Consider the following 20,842-nt stretch of genomic DNA (forward strand, 5'->3'; position numbering starts at 1 on the left):
AGTTTTGGCCCAGCCAAGTACAACTTTAAGAGGGATCAATTCTTGGTGCAGCTTTCGGGCCAGTTTTTAAAAAAACGCATTTAGCACAAGTGTAGAACTTAAGTCATGTGTAGCAGAGGGCGAAATGAGTCTTCTCTCAGAAAAAATGGCATATTCACTTGAAATAACAAAATGAAACACGGGTGCAGTCTGTCTTTATCTTGAAGCACTTCACATATAAGTCAGTGCTGAAGCTCACACTTCTTCACATTTGTGTGGAAGATACTGTGAAGCAGAAAGTTCTAAGAACCCTACCTAAGGTTTAAAGAGGTAGTCTAGACATAGGCTCCTGTGAGCTTGAAGTTCTCATTGGAGAAACACTTAAAATGATAGATTCATTGTAGCCACAACTTTCTCCATTCACTTCTCTTATTTATCTGAAGAGCACTGTTCAAAATTTAATTTCAGTGTGTGCTTCCATTAAGAGTCTCCTTTTTGGCATCCCTGCTCTCAGCTTAAGCTAGCAATGGCATTTCAATGAAATCCTTTGAGATAGATTTTTAAAGGAAAGCAACCACTTCCACATCAGTGCATCTGATAATTCACAGCACTTTTGCTGGGGAAAAAAAAAAAAAGCCATTTACAAGATGGCAGGATTTAAGATTTCAGCAAATTTATGGAAACAAAATGAGGGCTACAGTCGACATTTTTAAATCTCAAGATTTACAGAATCACTATATATACACATCAGGGAGGAGGACCTGATGCTCTTCAGTCATGGTTGGAATGCAGCTGCCTTCAGCATGACCAATGGCCAAGAATGCTGGAAGTTGCAGTCCAAAATCTGACATATATCAATAGTGATCTTGGTATCTGAAGAAGTGTGCATGCACACGAAAGCTCATACCAAGAACTAACTTAGTTGGTCTTTAAGGTGCTACTGGAAGGAATTTTTTTTGTTTTGACTATGGCAGACCAACACGGCTACCTATCTGTAACTTGCATTTATGTCAGGTATTCTAAGCATATATCTTGGTAGGGTAGGAAAAACAACAACAATTAACACACAAATATATAGTTCTAAGCAGTTCTGTTTTTATTAGATCAATACTAATAGCTAATTCATCAGGGTTTACATTTTGCAGAGACTGCTCGGCATGCAAGATTTGTATATGCAAACAGATTCCTACTGCTACAGGGATTTTCGCATTTCCAGGCTAGAAGCTTAACACCCAACTCTCACCTCGGCGCCAAATCAAAATGTTCTAAACAGTTGATTGGGAAGGTAACCAAGGTGCAAGAAAGATGTCTGTGCTTCCTTTTCAAGGGATGCCAACTCTTGTACTGTAGGTGCCAAAATATCCACATGGCCTTTATAGGATCCACCTGCCAAAAGAACCAAAGTCTAAATTACACTTGTCCTGCCTACTTACGGCTGAGCTACAAGAGCTGAGAATATTGATTATTCCCACCGTACTTATTTGTTAAAAAAGACCCTTTGCCCCCTGATGGATGTAATCTAGAGAACTAATTTAGGATTGTGTGGTGGTCAGCAATGTTTCTGAAATAGTAAACCCACATGCTGCTATCAAATCACATTAGGAGATCTGAAGTTTCAAAACAAGCTTGCTGCTCCACTGGGTGTGCAGAATTCTGGGTGCACAGAATAATAATCCACAGAAAATGGGGGGGGGGGGAGAGAAAGAATAGATTCCAACCGACCAGAAAACCCAGTTCCCTATTCCAAAATGCAGCAAGATTTCTATTCAATAATTCTTCACTTACCTCCAGCAGCTCTCCTTTTCCCATAGGTGACTTTACCATCGAAATCATCTACTGGGACTTTTATATCTGGCTCAACCTGCGAAATGGTACAGTTCAGATGCTCTTCTACCTCGCCCAGCAGCTAAGGGAAGAGAATACAAAGAAAAAGAAAACACAAAGATGGTTCTTGATTCTTCATGGCAGCAAACGCACATGTGAAGTCCACTAATGATCCAATGTTAGCCTCTAAAACCAATGCTACTGAAATGTAATTCCATTAAGAAACCTGGCCATACGATTAAGATGGTTGGGTGATGCACACCATTTTACTCATGCCAAGCATGATCCGGTCAAGAAGCTAAGAATGTAAGCTCTGCTGAAATCAATGGGCGATATCCAATGTCTTCCGGGTATAAGGCGGTATATAAATTCAATAAATAATAATAATAATGCTGCACGAGGGAAATTCTGTCCACTCCCTCTGCAGCAGAATGGGGTGAGGGGTGGGGGAGAGACTGCAGTGGGAAGGAGAAGACTTGCTGTGTGACACAATTGGATGCTACCCAATGGGAATAAAAACTTAAGGTGGACTGGCAGACTAAACTATTAAGACTATGCAGAGATGGTGAGAATGACTGGGAAATTCAGAAACCAGGAGGATCAAAACTTCAGTAAAGAATAGGAGAAATTCATACAATATCTTACAGACCACTGGAATCATTTGAATTCTTTAGCAGGTCTTAAATAACCCTTGTAGCGTTACGCAGACTTTGAATATGATGGAAAACTGAAAAATTAGGAGGACATAGTACCCATGGAGAACCCATGGAGGGGAGGGGGGAAATCCAGAGATTCAAAAGAATCTTGTATTTTTTATTTTATTATTATTTGTGATTTTGAGTGTGAATGAATTTGTAAAACCAAATAAAAATAATAATAAAGAAATTCAAACTTAATCAAGGTCACCCCCAGCTTTTAGGAGTTAATGATGGCACACTCAAATAAAAACATAGTCTGAACCTTCTGCCACTGCATGCAATATTAAAGGCTAGCAAAAGTTGTACACGGGTGTTAGTAAAGGTAAGGTAAAGGGACCCCTGACCATTAGGTCCAGTCATGACCGACTCTGGGGTTGCGGCGTTCATCCTGCTTTATTGGCCGAGGGAGCTGCCGTTTTCCACAGACAGCTTCCAGGTCATGTGGCCAGCATGACTAAGCTGCTTCTGGTGAACCAGAGCAGCGCACGGAAACGCCATTTACCTTCCTGCCCGGAGCGGTACCTATTTATCTACTTGCACTTTAACGTGCTTTCGAACTGCTAGGTTGGCAGGAGCTGGGACCGAGCAACAGGAGCTCACCCCGTCGCGGGGATTTGAACCACTGATCTTCTGATTGGCAAGTCCTAGGCTCTGTGGTTTAACCCACAGTGCCACGACATGGGTGTTAGTACTAGCATTTAAACCTTAAAAAAGCTTGGGGACCCTAGTATTCTGATGGCCGGAGTTTAAAGATCTACCATGAACTCATTCAAGGGTCTGAGCATCAAGTTGGCCTGATTTTCGAAATGCAAAGGGCTTTTAACAGTACTAGTGAAAAAAATTACCTGCATCTCATTGTACCAAATGGTGCAACCACCCTCATCCTTCAGTCGAGTATTATAGCAACCTTTTCCTCGACTGGGGCATGAGTGATACCAAACCTAGGTAAGAAGTTTGAACAACATGTTAGGAGGCAAAACCCATGAGCATTTAAGCATTATTAAGGAACCCCCCTTAAAACATCCAATAAAATTGTAGCAGTATCAAAATTTCTGACTTGACTTTGAGTTAAGTACTATGGAAAGTCTAAACTCTTAATAGCTATGCGGACTGTTCTTTGTGATTTTTATCAGCCACTGTGGGGCAACTTTGGATCTGAAAGGTTAGATATATACACTGCATATAGGTGCACAAAATTAAGACAGTAAAAAGATGCAAATATCTTATCTGCTGTATATTCCCTCTATATATTCCCTATTTCCCTGTCAGGAAAGTAGAACTTACCTTTTCTTTTTCTGTTGCCACAAGAGAAATAGCCAGACCCATCCTGAAACACACATATATTTTAGTTAATAGACTCAAGTATAAAAGGAACAAAATGGAATAAGAAAGGTTTGAAAGCATACCGTTCAGCTCTTCCTACTCTGCCAATCCGATGAACGTAGTTCTGTTTTTCATCTGGAAGTGTGACGTTGATAACTGATCAAAGAGAAAGAGTAGATGCTGAGTTGTTAAAAAACATTTTGTACACAATTTATTCAGGTGAAATGATAAAGGTAAAGGTAAAGGGACCCCTGACCATTAGGTCTAGTCGTGGCTGACTCTGGGGTTGCGGCGCTCATCTCGCTTTATTGGCCGAGGGAGCCGGCGTACAGCTTCCGGGTCATGTGGCCAGCATGACAAAGCCGCTTCTGGCGAACCAGAGCAGCGCACGGAAACACCGTTTACCTTCCCGCCGAAGCGGTACCTATTTATCTACTTGCACTTTGACATGCTTTTGAACTGCTAGGTTGGCAGGAGCAGGGACCGAGCAACGGGAGCTCACCCCGTCGCAGGGATTCGAACCGCCGACCTTCTGATCAGCAAGTCCTAGGCTCTGTGGTTTAACCCACAGTGCCACCCGTGTCCCTATGTGAAATGATAAATTACGGAAAGCTCCATACATTTCCCATTTTTACGTTTTTCTATCACCTATCCCACCTGTTTGGCTTTTTCCTTAGATGTGTAATGTAACCCAGGCTGGGCTAAGAGCATCAGACAGCGAATTCCTCTACATCTATGTGGACTGGAAGCAGCTCCCCAGGACTTCAGAAAAGTTTTCTCCAGCTCTATGTAGAGATCCTGTGATTAAACCTAGTACCTTTTTCAGTAAAAACAGGTGCTCTACCACTGAAATACAGCCCTTCTTCCAAGTTAAGCATTTTTACGTTTTGCTGATTTTAACATGAGAGAATCAGCCTGTGCCCAACTCTCCCACTGAATTCTATGGGATTTTTGAATGTTTATCTGAAAATGAGTTTGAGCCCATTTTTTAAAAAATGACATCAAAGAGAGAGGATTAAAAAGGTGTTCAGATTAGCTACTTGCTAGTGAGTCTTTTCAGTTCTTACCATAAGGAACACCAGAGATATCAATTCCTCTAGCGGCAACGTCAGTGCAGATCAAGAATCTGACATCTCCTTTCTAAACAGAGAAGTTCGTTAAACAGCCATGTATTTTAAGTTTATTCACATATAACTATTTCAGTTTAAAGGCAAGGCATCACCTACAACTAAAAGACACATTCAAATGAAAGACATGGGGTCGGAGAAAAAGGTGCCCGTCTGTGCACAAATTTAGTGTTTCTATGAATGAAAGGGCCTTTGACCAAATGGAATTGTTAACAGGGGAGCTGGTTTGATTGTTTGTTTGTTGGATGGTTGCACGCACGCACGCTCTCTCTCTCTCTCTCTCTCTCTCACACACACACACACACACCACTTCCAGAGATGGCAAACTAGTGAAAATAAGTAAAAATTTCCTCCTATTGACAGTACCAGGACCATCCTTTCCCTGTGTAGAGTTCTGCTCATGGAATCATAGAATATAACCCACTCTCCCCAAACCACACTACTGACAACACTGTCCTTATATTTTTGTACCAGGAATCCTAATGTTTAGCCTACTACAGAAGCTGCCACCGGACTATGACCAGATATGGGAGCAATATGGGCCCCTGTGGGTTTGCAGTTCCTGAACAGAAGTTATGGTGACTGCTCAGACCAACCACAGTAGTCTTGGTAGATAATACACAGATGCTTCAGGCTCACTGCTTAGGATTCAATTGAGCTTCACTGTCTGCACTGATTGTAAAGTATACTAGTATTGAGTAGATGTGTCAGTGCATATGGGTTTTTAATGAGGGCCAAAACTCTGCTGCAGTTTTACCAAAACGGAAAGAGGAAAAGAAAAATAGGGTATAAAATCTTAGGTAACAGTTCAGCCACATGTAATCCTAGGAACAATTTGAACAGTAATCTATTTGTTCTCTGCTCTTCCTTTATCTTTATCTATACATTTCCTGTCTCTGTTTTTGGCTCCCTCTTTTCTTTAAGTTCCCCAGAACTAATTATGCATGATTATTGATTTTTGGTTTTCCCAATAATGATGACTGATTTGTATAATTTGCTGTCAGTTTTTGCTCTCTTTTCATTAGCTCTGAAGCTAAACGAGCTAAGAATGAATGAACCATGCATTATTGAGATTTTCGTATTTTCCCACTTACGATGACTGTATTGTTTATACTGCTGTATAAAATAAATAAATAATAAATGATCTAAGGTTACATGTAATTACTAGACCTGTTCACCCTTTTTCTAGCTGATTACTTCCTTTTTACCAAATGAATGGCATATTAAATAACCTTTAAATATAGATGCCATTTTAAAAGACTGAATAATAATAATAATAATAATAATAATAATAATAATACTGAAAGAAACTCAAGTTACAATTTAATAGGAAGAAACACAACTACTATTTGTGCTTAGAAGGATATCTTTCCTTACTTTTCCCTAATAAAAAGCTGTATCTCATAGTCTCACCATTTAAAATCCCCCCCTTGAACAAATAATGCTTTATTGGGTTAGCCTATTCAACACCACAGCCCTAACCATTACCTTAAAGCGCTCCAAATTCTGTTTTCTTTCATGAGGCTTTCTGTCCCCATGCAGGCAGACACATGAGAACTGATGTCCTTTCCTATCTGGACCTTAAAACCAAACAAAAGCAGTATATTAGGACTCTCATTGCTAGTTATGCAGAAGTATGAGAGCTTTATCTTAAAGCAAACGTGATGTGGCACCAGATTTAAAACAGACAGCTTGCACTGGGGGAAAGGTGAAATTTCTTTCTTTGTTTTAGTCTTAAAAAAAATATCTCTTTATACAACCTTTGTATTAGATGGCAGTTTTCACGATGGTTTGCATGACACACTGAGCCAAACACTAAGCCAAACTTGGCAGCAAAAAGGGTCAGAAAAGCAGCGCATCTGCAAGTCAAAGTTTGGCACACTGTGTTGTGTGAAGTGGGCAATATGAAATAAAATAGAAAAACAGAAAATAGAAAACCGAACAAATTTATAAATAGGCTGACCAAACTAAGCGGCCATCCAAAGGAACATGCAACAATTCTAATTGCAGATTTCCTCCACTGCCATGCAAATTAACAGAGGAGAGTAACCACGTACAAAGATTTTCTGGGCAAGTTAGTTTAATTAAGGAAAACTTTAAATATCTTCAAGGTAGTTCACTGCTGTGAGGGAGTTTTTTTTTACAGGGCTATACCACCAAACACCTCTAGTTCTTTGAGAAGGCGTTACATGTACACAGCAGAAGCAGGAGGAAATCTAACCATTATGGAAAATATCCAGGATGAAAAACTACCATTTGGAACCAATCAATCAAACCTGGAGGAAAGATCTGCAAACTGGTATCACCTTGCAAATAGACAAAATGAAGCCTAACAGGCATGAAATTACTACCTCCTCCTTGCTGCATGAAGTATTGCTCCATGTTATCACAATCTATCTTGGTTCTGCAGAAGATTATTGCTTGATCCATTTTGTGTTCCTTAATGGCCCGGACAGTGTATTCTCCTTTTAAAATCTTAATCGCTTCTGACCACATTTCTAAAGAAGAAGATAAATTATTCCTACACAGTGTATTAAGCATGCATACACTGAAAAATGACAGTTTATTCTGACACCATGTACAACACTGAATTGAGGCAACTCATCCTTCTAGAATGATAGCCATAGATTTCAACTAAGTTCTAAAACTTAATTAAGAAATGCTAGTTAAAAGGTATTAACATTTTCCATTGGGTGAGTCTTATCTTGTGAGAATTTTTTTATTATTTTACTATACAAAGATTCAGCCCCCTGTCTTGGTTAACTGTAACAAGATCTTTGTACTGAAATAAAGTGATGTTGCTTTATTGATTCATGTGGCTTCTCCTTTACTGAAGAACTTTGCTAAAGCCATTGGCTTCTACAAATACAAAAGCATCAGATTTGGAAGGGACCCTGATGATCATCTAGTCCAACCCCATGCAAAGCAGGAATATGCAGCTTTCCCTTATGGGGATCGAACCTGCAACCTTGGTGTTATCAGCATCACGCTCTAACCAACTGAGCTATGTGTGTACCAAACGACTGCTTACCTGCAGAATTAGTACCAGGTCTTGTATTGTCCTTTGCATGCACCTCATCAGTCTGAAAAGTAAAATTTGAAATTTTAGAAGTGACCAAAGGCATTCAGAGCTAATGCAAAAGAATGCAGGGCTGCAAGAAAGCACACAGTCATTTATATTTCATTGTTTAGTAATCCTTAAAAAACAGTTATCTGCAGCCACATGGCTTTGTAGCCCAATCTTAAGGTTGAGATTGAAATGATGCAGCCAAACACAGGCATCCAGGTCTCAGAGCTGTTCACAACAAAAAACGACGACACAAAATACGTAATAACAACAAGAACAACCCAATAATCCCCTCCAACACATTTTATTTGAGGATCGGATGTCAATCAGCCACAGGGAGATTTGGATGTGAGAGGAGTCCATAACAAACCTTCCAACCTCAGTAAGGAAATAGGACATTATTAGAGTAAAATAAAAAGGTTGTAAGGCCCACCACACATCCTACAATATGTCCAAGGAGTTTTGAACTACATTTCAAGCTGGAACCGGCATTTCACAACAATGTTCTTAACATTCATAATCTGAGTTATGGAATCCCATTTCGTTTGTCCTTTATTCCACAATTCCAACTTAAATGTTTGTGTGCATCTTGAAACTATAATCTGGAATTTAAAAAATTCTGTCTATTCCAATATATTTTGTACTACTTACCCTGATGTGATTTTTACCAATCTTTTCCCAGTATTTGTCATTTTTGGGATTTACAGGGACAACAACATGGTGCACTGTATCCGGGACAGAATCCTCTCCTTTCAGATCTACCCAAGTGGGGAAGTGCATGATCTTTTCAGATAATTTCTTCACATCAAATGAATGCAGAGTTGCAGAACACACAATCACCTAAAAACAACAACAAATAAGCAGAGATGAAAAGGGTAAAGACCTTTCCTGTTGCTTGCACATGTCACAAGCCCCTCTGCAATTACAGTTCTTGACTTCTGTCAATCTGTAAAATTTACAAAATAAACCTCTTTTAGTCAAGACAAGTACTGGCAGAAGCATCAGCTGCTCAGCCATTTATATCTGGTGCACTGGGAGGGATGTATGGGAAATCTTCACATTAAGAACTGAGGCATTTGGCAGAATGCCTAGGCAAGTCATTGTAAGGTACATGGATGCTTAAGCACAACACTGGGACATTGATGTATTATGCTCCACTGAAATGCAGACAAATAAATGAGTAAATGCAAAATCTTGTTATTGCATACTGTGTGTGTAAAGTCTTCCATCCATATAGGTTAGCTTTGTGGCACATGAGTATGAGACAGAAAGAAAAGAAGAGAGAAGGAAGAAGCTAGCAAGGCTTCTCAACAATCCAATTTTCTTCTGGAAGTATGGATCAATTTCTTGCTAGTGTTACTTTCCTTGCTTTTGCTTTTCATGCACTGCCAAACAGCAGGAACCTGAGGACACCATCAATTTGAGTAGACACTTGGAAGTGTTCTCAGTTTTTGTTTACCCTTCACACTATTTTATTATGAAATACTGTATTTTTTGCTCTATAAGACTCACTTTTTCCCTCCTAAAAAGTAAGGGGAAATGTGTGTGCGTCTTATGGAGCGAATGCAGGCTGCGCAGCTATCCCAGAAGCCAGAACAGCAAGAGGGATCGCTGCTTTCACTGCGCAGTGATCCCTCTTGCTGTTCTGGCTTCTGAGATTCAGAATATTTTTTTTCTTGTTTTCCTCCTCCAAAAACTAGGTGCGTCTTATGGTCTGGTGCGTCTTATAGAGCGAAAAATACGGTATATTATTTCAGCTAGAGCAACAGAAACTAAATTGTGCAAGTTCCTAGTTCACAGTGGCTCAGAAAACATTGTGCACAGTTTTAAAGTTTCCTTAGAGATGATGAAGCTTGAGCGAACAACATTTGGTACATACAACAGCTATGCTAAGTTTTGGGGAAAGGTCAACTAGGAAACCTTAAAGCGAACCTCTTACCTGCAGCCTCTTCCCATCTGAAGTTATCTGAGGAATCTGAGAATGAATTCTGTTTATGAAATCAGAATACCCCTGGCTGAGAAGGCCATCCTGTACAAAAAGAGTATTACACAGTCTCAATAAGGTATTTTACCCACATGTTTTAAAGCTGAAATAAAAGTATGTAGTAGATCCAGCTATTCAATGAACAGTCCTCCTGACTAATTACAGGGGTTCGCTAAACCCACGAACTCCTCCTCTGGTTGGAAGAAGCTATGAAGGTATTTTGACAGATGAAAATGTGAACAGGGGCAGACGGAAGTCATCCGCTGACCAGCTGCATTCTCTTATTTGTTCTGCACTCACTTTGAGAGTCAGTTACAGGTAGGCAGTCGTGTTGGTCTGCTGTAGTCGAAACAAAATAAAAAAAATTCCTTCCAGTAGCACCTTAAAGACCAACTAAGTTTGTTATTGGTATGAGCTTTTGTGTGCATGCACACTTCTTCAGATACCAAGAATCTGAAGAAGTGTACATGCACACCAAGGTATCTGAAGAAGTCTGCATGCACACAAAAGCTCATACCAATAACAAACTTAGTTGGTCTCTAAGGTGCTACTGGAGGGAATTTTTTTATTTTGAGAGTCAGATTAGAAGGGGCTCAGAAAACCAATGGTAGTTGGAGGCACACTAGGCTATTAAGAGTCACAGGATCTTGCAAGGACACGCAGGGTCCCAACTTTGAAGTGCTTGTCTGCCCCCTGCATTTGCCAATAACTCCCATAGACCAGAGTCCCAAGCATAAGCCACAGCACTGGCTGAGGGTTGGCATCCAACTGATGTCTCTTCCCTTATGTCTCGGAAGGAACTTTCAACAATTCCTCAACACTGCTGTTCCCTGGAAGGTCCAACAAGCCTCACATATTTTGGGAGGAGAAGGCTCCCAGAAAAAGGGGTAATTCATCAGTGCATGGGGCGTGTTGTATATAACTTTTTAAAATATGCTATTCAAAAAAGATGTTCTATACACTTACAGCCTCATCAAGAACCAGGAACCTAACTTGCGATAAAGTCAGTTTTCCGGTTGACACGAGATCGTCTAGTCTTCCAGGAGTTCCCACAACTATGTCTACCTGTAAAATGTAAATAGTGCAATAGTACACTGTGTCCATGCCAAAATAATATGAAAACACTAACATTTGGAATGTAGCCTAAGGAAGTATTTCTGTTTCAAGCATTTTAGAAAGACACTGTGTACACACAGAAATTATTGCTTTGATTAAACTTTAATGGTCTTTTTAAAGGTCTATACAAATATTGCAAGAGAGGCATTAACTGTACATAGTGCTTTACAACTCTATCTCATTCATACTTAAAAAGCCACCATCAGCTAAACTACTGATTTCTCAACCAGCAGCTATATTGCTCCTCATCTTTAACTGCTTTAATGCAGTTTTATGTTGCTTTTATTTATTCCCAAAAATTATACACTGCTTTGCACCACACACAGTCACAAAGTACTTTCCACTACAATAAACAATCCACTATTTAAAATAATACCAAAACACTAGCTTTTGTGTTTCCATAGACGTTGTGCAATGGAAAGGCAAGGGGGTCATACTTTTTTTTTTTTTAAAAAAAAAAATACACACTCACTAGAATTCATCTGTGCACCTTTTCTTTTTTTAAAGAGATAGATACGTTTGTAGATATAATGCAAACTAAGAGCAGTTAAAACTTACCCCTTGCTCCAATACGGAAAGTTGTTCTCTTGCAGCAACTCCACCAATAATTAGGAGTTCCCTGAAAGCAACATACATTAGATTACATCTTGTGCTGTGAAATCATCTTATCCAACCAGAGTAAGAGAAGAGCATGATTGTGTATGGAATCATGGGGATTTCAGCAGCACCCTATGACTCCCCCTGTCCCAATTTCATTGTACCTTAATTTAGGATTATCCACATATTTTTTGAATTGTTTCACGTTGTTCAGAGTTTGCTCTGCCAGTTCCCTGGAAGGCTCCACAATCAAGGCTTTGGGAGCATTCGGCTGATTCTTTGTTTGTGCTACTTGTGCACTTCCTGAAATAGGAAATGTTGAGAAAGTTCCCTTAGTACTGAGTTGACGACTGGACACATATTTTTTAGCTTTTGACTTTATGTGATATGACATTTTTCTTATGGCGGCTCCTACACCTGAGCATCCCCCAAGCGTACCTGCATGCTGGGATTTCACAGAGTTACCCTCAGAAGCCTTATCAAGAGCAACAAAGCCTTCTTTGGGTGGAAATTTAAAGTCTTCTTCGCCGAAGTTGAATTTCAATTCAGCGTTCTAAAAGAATACACACAACATAAAAGCTTGCGTAAAGATTGTCAAAGGGAATTTATAGAAAAGTCACGTGATGTTTGCTGCAAGTTAGAGGTCAGGTGTTAAAACTAGCCCTTTAAGGAGAAGCGGTTCACCTGTTTAGAGCATCAGTAAGGCAGGTTTCATCTTTAAACACTTGAAATAGAAAGGTATTTTTTGCCAGCACGCTGACATTACCCAAGGCCTTGGATCCAAAAAAGCCCTGTCACTAGTTCCAGGGAAGCTTAGGACCTGAACTTTCCAGCAGCACCTTTCTCACTGTGCCAACATGGAACTTTTTGAAGTTCCACAAGCAACGCTTGGTAAAATGGAATGCGGGTCCAGCATGATAGAAGCAGAGTATGCATCTTTTTTTAATCGGTTAGAATGAGTCTCGTGTGCTTTGGAAAAAGTCAGAAATTACCTTGAGGACACAGGCTGCAAAGAGTGCTTGGTTCTTTAAGTGCTGTGGGATTTCAAACGCAAGTCCAAGGTCCTTGCCTGGGGGGAAATAAAGCATTATGTTGACTGGTTTTTTATGAATTTAACCCATTACTTAAATGGGGGGAGGGAAGTAGACCGCTTACCATTTTTGGAGAACATGATTTGCCCTTTATCAACATCTACATAACAGCCTATTGTGTCATGCATAGTGAATTCCTACCAAAAGAAATAATAATGATAATAAAATTAAGGAGGTTGATTGAAAGTAGTTTGTTTTACAGGAATATAAAGCATCAGCAGTTGTATGGAGCACATTACTTATCACAATGGCTTAAATAGTTTTGGCTTGGATACTGGAAAGTGCAGGAGTGCATTGGTAGGAGATTTTCCTGCTTCTGGTCCCTCGGCCAGCCTCCTCCCTGTAAGTATAAAGGCTGTGCCCAGAAGAGGTGAAGATCACTGAAAATTGGGTGCAGGCACATTCTGTGAGCAGGAGCTCCCCTCTGCGCACTGAAGGTGCCTCTGCCCTATTTTCAGCAGTCCTCATTCTGCATCACCACAGCTCATCCCATTCAGGATGGTCCCCCAATTCTCAGGAGAAGTGTTTTTGGGGTTTTTTTTGGGGGGTGTGCTCCTGGGTAAGATGGGCAGCAAAGTCTCCTTCCACCAACTCCCTTCCAACAGCACTTCACTGGGTCCAAGCCTTTTGTAAAGAGTTATGGATCACACAAAAGTATTATACATAAATATTAAAAAATCAACTCAATAGAACAAATTTTATCAGTTATCTTCTAATGAAGACAGAACTGCTACTGCCATTAAAGCTACTAGTTCCATCCTCAGGCATGCTTGTTTTAATTATTGTTGGCCACCTTATCATTTTAGAAGGTGGATATAAAGTGAAATAAAGTATCTCTAATTATCAATACTGAATTTTGTTGGAGATGTAAAATAAACTTGCAGAATACCAGTACCCGCCAGCTTCCAACCCACACTGTGGAGGAGGTTTAAAATGGATAATGCAACTTCTGAAGATCTCTAGATAGATAGTTTGTGTAAATTAGTTGGGAATTATGGACTTTCAGGGGAAGCAAAACCATACACGACTATTTGGGCAACTGGTAGCCACCAGAAAAGTCTCACTGCTGCAGTTGTTACTTAGAGGCTTCTCCAATGAATCAAGGATTTCCATTTCAGCATACCACTGCAAACACTCCAAATGCAACATTTCCACTGGAATGTCAAAACTGAACGCATACATACAACCAACCCAACTCAGGGTGTTGTCGCTAACAATTACAATGGGTAGGCTATTCTCATGACTACCACATGCCCATATACCAGTCCAAGTTAGCTTAAGTCCAACATTTATACTCCACAGAAAATTAATGCTCATCGAACCAAACATCACCATGCACATTTCTGTTAAAAGCATTTGTTCTTTCCTCCTTTTGAGAGCTACATGACTTTAACCTACATTTATGTATTTCATTGTTGGTTCACTACAACATTTAATCATTCTATTCTTTGGTAAAATGGAAAAAGAAAAACATACCTCCCCATAACTATCAAACTGTTTGTTATGAGATTTCTTTCCAGTTCCACCATAGCCAAAGCCAAACTTGTCAGTACCTAATAATAATAATAACAACAAATCATAAAACAATATAAAATATTTTTTAAAAAATATTAGAATCAAACAGTTCTCCACTATCTCCTAACTATACTTCTGGAAGATAAGCAAAAAAAATAAAATAAAAATAATAATACCGTATTTTTCGCACCATAGGGCGCACCGGACCATAGGGCGCACCTAGTTTTTAGAAGGGGAAATCAATTAAAAAAATCCATCCCACTCGCTGCCTTGGCTTCCTCTTTAGCCCCACACAATATCTCCCTGCCAGGAGAGGCTGCGTGGAGCTAAAGAAGCCATAGCCCCGTGCAGCCTCTCCCTGCCGGAGGGGTTGCGTGCAACTATGGCACAAGCCTGCATTCGCTCCATAGGACGCACACACATTTCTCCTCAGTTTTTGGTGGGGAAAAACTGCGTCCAATTGAGCGAAAAGTACGGTAAAATAATTTTTTTAAGGGTTCATAGCACAGTAGCAATCATGCTATAAGGCAGCAAACTATATACTTTTTGGATTGGTGTCACACTAGAAATTTGCTTTCCTCTTTAAAAAAACCCCTTTGAGAAAAGGACAGCAAAATTTCTTTAAACTGTGCACTACTGATTAGCATCACACTGAAATTGGGAGAGGTTTCTGAACGCTCCATAAAAGCAACCTCTTTCCCCAGTAATATTCTGCACCTCTTCTGCTGGGAGAAGTGAGGAACAGATCCCTGGTGAAAGGGCAACAAGGCTGCCAGTCTCTCACCTGATCCAGTGCTACACAGTTGATTACTTGCAGAAGAGTGTGGATGGGGATGCACACCCACATTCTGCCACAACTAGTGATGCATAAGTAATGCAAAGCAAACAAAAAACAAAAAACAAAAACAAACAAACAAAAAACTTGCTGTGAAGTGCTGGGAGACAAGAAAAGTTGCAATTCAGACTAAGAACGATGAGCAGGCTTTGCTTACTCTGTTAGATCAGGTATTAAAATCTGACTGAAGTTGCTGTGATGTTGCCACAGTTATTACTGATCCCTGATCGGATGGTCACATAAATAAAACAAAGGCTGAGAATGGTACTAAAGCAACCACATATCAGATCTGCAAAAATGGTAGGCAATATAATTAAGGTAGTATGCCTGCATAGGAAAGCATATTCTGTGTCCCCTAAATATTTGAATGTCAAAGTTTGGTGCAGTTCTGCAGATGATCAGTTTTAGATTATTTCATGGAAGGAACAGAACCATACTTTTAAAATGAAATCTTATGTGCTTTAGCCTGATTTCTAAGCCTGAGCAGAGAATCCCCCACCCCAGCATTGTACTTATTTCGTTGCAATAAGAAGGGATGCCCTTAACGAGCAAGAAGAATCAGTGACTGCTAGCAGGTAACCTAGATTTCAGCATAGTTCCTTATGTAAATACTCACCCAAATCTAATGACGCTTGCATAGAGGACCACCCGACTCTGCATAAACCCTGGTCACGACAGGATACTTCATAATAATATTTCCCTAGAACATTTTAGAAACATTTACATGTAACCAATTTCAGCTTCGCTAACTTTTCGATAAAGAAGAGACATATTTGACTTAATATTAAAAATAACCATTTCAACTGGCACAAACAAAAAGTTATTTTATTCTCAAAATCAACTAGCCAACTGGGTGATGTTGGCTACCATGTAAAAATGCCTGTTTGTCTAAATCTGTAGTCAGTATTCTGAAGGCAGACAAAGTAAATGTTTATTCGGGGCATTCTTATTTCAAAAACGAACTTTATTACATATGCACACAACCACTGATATAGTTTTGGTACCTTTAGTCACGCCTTTTGTTGATCGGCATCCATGCCATTCCTTTATCTCCCTGCTTTGGCAGCACAGACCATCAGACCCAATAGCTGAACAACAGAAAGGACACATCTGAAAACCCCAAAGACCTCTTACAGTCGCAGATACAAAATACCAGCTTTATGTAAAGACAGCAAACCTTGCAAAAAATAGCTGTGTACAAACTCTCGTAAGAACAACAATGAAGCTATGGATATGTGTAATTATGTCCTTGGGTTGACAAAGTTAAAGCATCATCTGACAAGAATCAAATACATCCTTCAAAGCTGTCCTATCAAATGTTTTGATTCCACTGAAAGTAGCTCAGAAGTTAAAACTACAGCAAACAAGTTTAAAAACAGCAACTACTACTACACCCACTTTCAACCCGCCTCAAACAACTCACATGGTAACATTTTGTAGACATTAAGCAAATTACAACTCCAAAGACTCAACCTATCAGCCTCTCATGATCTTTGAACAGTTTTAAAATCTGCAATGGCATCTTCATATTACATGAAGATTTCCTTTTTTTTGTGTAAGTGCTAAGACCTGTAGGAATATGTACCCCATGTCCAATCTGCTATGCTTATACATACTGTTGGAATTCAAATAATAATAATAAACAATAGTCTCTAGTGACATCAATGGGGAAAATTTAATTTGGTTATATGTGCTGTCATTCCTCTAAAGATCAGAAAGTCAAACAGGATTTTCGGATCATGTTAACCTCAGACCCAAGCCATAGTGGTGAAACGTACCTTAATTTTGGGCTTGATTTTCAGCTAGTTACCGTTTCAATGCTAGAAAAGTTAGTATCAAACTTACCAAAAGCAGACCCTCTGTCATATGGATTCATTTGCCATTTGTTGAGCACTGTTGAGAAGAAGAAGAAAAAACAGCTATACCATACAGTACTATGAAGCACCACAATTATAGCATGTTTGGCAGGTGTCTTCATATAAAACATCCCTAGATTCAAACCATTGGGATTTACATACTACACAGATATTACTGATATCACAATGGAAATAAAATTGTGAGAGCAATTAAAAATTTTAATTCCACTGATTTCAATTAAATTTATTGATTTTTTTGTATTTAGAATTAAAGTTGCCAGTTATTCACTCAGTTAGAGTGACTATCACATGAAGCCAAAACAGGGAAAGAATATAGGAAGCAATCAATATAGCAGAAGTTCCCAACATTGGTAATTAGCCGAATTACATGTAGATAGGATAATACAGCTATTTTTGTAGATTATGCATTCAACGTGCCTGCCATTGGCACAGTTTCAAATATACAAGCAAACAATGTTTGTAAAATTCAACTTGCATCAGGTTTCAGGTATTGGGACAGTGAATGTTTTAGAAAAAGGCTTACCTCCTCCACCAGTTTTTATAGTGGTTTTTCCTTTTTTGCCTTCCTGTTGGTCCTTAAGAGTTTCATAAACAATCTGAATAACTGGGATGCTGAATGCCTGAAATATGAAGTTGCTTATTTAAATTATACAATCTGAACCAATTGTTTTCTTCTAGACTCTGGTTTCAAAGTGCTTATGATTAAACAAAGGAAAAACAAGTGTTCAGTTTCTGAGTACTCTATGTCAGCATGCTAACAAAACTTTCAGGGTATTTAATGAAGTACTTTAAACTTAAGATAAAACTGTCCACAACCTGAACGTATATCCAAAAATTGTTTTATAGTTAAGAATGTAAATTTCACTTACACCAGTTTTTCCACTCCCAGTTTCTGCAGCCTGTGTAGAAATGAGATTTGATAAGAAAATTAAGATACAATGGTTACATGTATAGCAATTAACTCACAAGTTTAATCCCTGTGTGTTGTTAAAATACTGGGAGAACTCCCTCCCCCCATATTTATTGAATAATAAAATAATACGCAAACATTCAGTCTGTTCTATGTGGGTATCAAGAGTAGCAGCTAAGGCATAATGTGTCACATACATACAGAATGAAGAGTAGTAATTTCAAAGGGGATTTGATTTTATGCACTGCCTTCTTTCAACCTTCCTTCTTCATGTGCTCATTACTTCTGAGTAAGCATGATTATCATAGTGCTGCACAAATAATGAGGGTCATAGGGAACAATACTATCTATAAGACAGACTGTGGCAATATTATTATATTTTAATTTATATACTGCTTACAAGTCAGAATGGCTTCTGGGTTTACAAATATACATACCATAAGTACATCACCACCTCCTAAAATTAACGGGATGGACTCTGCTTGGATATCTGTAGGAAGCCTACAAGAAAAAGGTAACATAGCCCAAGCTGTAACAATGTGGCATTTATCAGGGTGTTTATAAAAGAAAAACAAGAATGTTGCAGGGGAAACCCCTGCTCTTGATTTGCACAGTGCTGCGATACAAGAACTCTGTCTGCAATACTAAAATTAGCTTTGTACATGCATTTTACAATCTGAATCAGATTACTTGTTTTTGTATAGTTGGTGCTTGATTCAAACACCAGTTTTTCAGCAGAAGTTATTCACAGGTATTCACCACACAAGCATGGTAACTTCACTATCATAAGTAATTTCCATTGAAACATGGCAAGATTTCCAGAAGCACCATTTGCTGTATTATTGATTACAACTCTGGAAGGCTACACATAAATGGGTGTGTGTGTGTGATACTTACAACCAGTCCATCTCTTCCACGGCTTGAGCAATTTCTGGCATCACACCCATCTCTGCAAGAAAATTAAGCAAACAGATGTGTTAGCAGTCTGTGTTATGAGGGGGAAAGCGGGTAGGAGAACCACCTTGAGCTTCTTGAAGGAAAAGTCACACTATATAAATGCAATAACCAAAAGAAGAAGAAACACAGCAAATCCTAAGTATGTATACTGAAAAGAATTATATGCAGTGAGACTTACTCCTATGTAAACATGCATAGAATCATAGAATTGTAAGGAACCCTGAGGCTTGCCTAGGGCAACCCCCTGCAATGCAGCAATCTCCACTAAAGCACTCATGACAGATGGTCACCCAACCTCTGCTTAAAAACCTCTAAGGCAGGAGAGTCCCCCACCTCTCATGGGTGTCTGTTCCACTGTTGCGCAGCTCTTATAGCCAGAAAGATTCTGACTAAACACCAGGCAGAACTATTTCCTTGTAACCTGAATTCATTGCTTTGGGTCCCACCCTCCGGTGCAGGAGAAAATAAGCTTGCTCCATCTTTCATGTGACAGCCTTTGAGATGTTTGACAATGGCTATCATATCTCCTCTTTTCCATGCTAAATATACCCAGATTCCTCATAAGGCTTGGTGTCCAGACCCTTGATCCTCTTGGTCGCCCTCCTCTGCACACATTCCAGCTTGTCAACACCCTTCTTAAACTGTGGTGCCCAAAACTGGACACGGCACTCCAGGTGTGGTTTGGCCAAGGCAGAATCGAGCTGGACTATTACTTCCCTTTGACCTGGACACTAGACTTCTGTTGATTCAGCCTTAGATTTGTTTGCTGCTGCATCACACTGTCGATGTGGTTTGCATATTTTATTAAGTGTGCTTTAAAATTTGGGCTGAATGAGACGTGACAGGGATGGTACTCTTTTGGACACAGCATTCCAGGTGTGGTCTGGCCAAGGCAGAATCGAGCAGCACTATTCCTTTCCTTCAACCTGGGCACTGGACTTCTGTTGATGCTGCCTAGAATAGCCTTAGCCTTTTCAGTGTTTTCATGCTGGCAGCAAAAAAGGTAAATTCAACAGTGTAAATAAGTGTTGATGGATGTAATAATGGAATACTGAACGGTATAGTTTTTGTAAAATATGCAGGGATTTATTATATGTAAAATGAACCATGGAAAGAGAAGCAGGGAAGTCATTGATATTTTAAGGATATATAAACAAGTACTTTAAATTGTAAAATCCGAAACCAGCATGATCAAGTATTCCAAAAGGACTGGAGTAAATTTATACGAAAGATTATTGTAAGCAATTAACATCACTAGCAGGTGGCTGAAATCCCAACAGCAGGGTCGTCTGAAGACTTGTCATGAGAAATTTCCTATCTTTCTATTTTTATTTAAATTTTGAGCTAATTTGTAATGAGTGTAATTAGAATTGGAAAACGTTCAAAATGCAATGATATAAAGGTTAGTTTTGAAAGCCATGAGGTGGGAGGGAAGGAAGTCGATAGGCTCTAAAGAGCTAAAGTGGATAATGATGATGTCAATGTATAATATTAAATGGAAAATTTATATATATATATATTAAATTGTAAAATAGAAAATGTAATAAAAATATATATAGTCTTAGCTTTTATTTTATCTTGCTGCAGCATCAGCACAGTTTTGCTCACGTCCAGCTTGCAGTGTCTACGAAGACCCCTGGATCCTTTCCACCCAGGCCAAGCAAGGTGTTCCCTTCCATTTGGGATCCAGCAGGATCCCAAACTTTCTGGGTCGAAAGAGGCCTGGCTCTTACAGGAATGAAGGGGCTCCCCGGAATCCGGGGGGGGGTGTTAAAGCTTTCGAGTCCAAGCGGATCCCAGAGGCAGGCAACTCGCCCCCCCCCCCCGCAAGCTTCCCCACGTACCTGAGAAGGCCGCCATGTTCGCGTGTCTGTCGGCAACGCCTGGGCAGCGGTAAAGGGCAGGACGCGTCACTGGGCTCACGGCGCCTGCGCACTCCCCA

At 39.6% G+C, this 20,842-nt stretch overlaps 1 protein-coding gene across 1 annotated transcript; it reads right to left on the minus strand.

Moving 5' to 3' along the window:
• Positions 1 to 1,052: 1,052 nt before the first annotated feature.
• Positions 1,053 to 20,842, minus strand: DDX1 (DEAD-box helicase 1). Its single transcript, XM_079970443.1, has 26 exons — positions 20,745 to 20,842; positions 18,841 to 18,892; positions 18,381 to 18,444; positions 17,903 to 17,932; positions 17,557 to 17,653; positions 17,002 to 17,049; positions 16,161 to 16,244; positions 15,773 to 15,856; positions 14,283 to 14,359; positions 12,871 to 12,943; positions 12,708 to 12,784; positions 12,154 to 12,268; positions 11,880 to 12,018; positions 11,677 to 11,737; positions 10,969 to 11,067; positions 9,958 to 10,047; positions 8,670 to 8,858; positions 7,983 to 8,034; positions 7,303 to 7,449; positions 6,440 to 6,531; positions 4,892 to 4,964; positions 3,908 to 3,980; positions 3,786 to 3,828; positions 3,347 to 3,442; positions 1,765 to 1,885; positions 1,053 to 1,365 (listed from the first exon to the last, which is right to left on the minus strand). Exons 1-26 carry the CDS (start codon positions 20,758 to 20,760, stop codon positions 1,235 to 1,237), a joined length of 2,223 nt encoding a protein of 740 aa, XP_079826569.1. The 5' UTR covers positions 20,761 to 20,842; the 3' UTR covers positions 1,053 to 1,234.

The sequence above is a fragment of the Podarcis cretensis genome (genome assembly GCF_951804945.1).
Source record: "Podarcis cretensis genome assembly, chromosome: 3".
In the NCBI taxonomy this organism is placed as follows: Eukaryota; Metazoa; Chordata; class Lepidosauria; order Squamata; family Lacertidae; genus Podarcis; species Podarcis cretensis.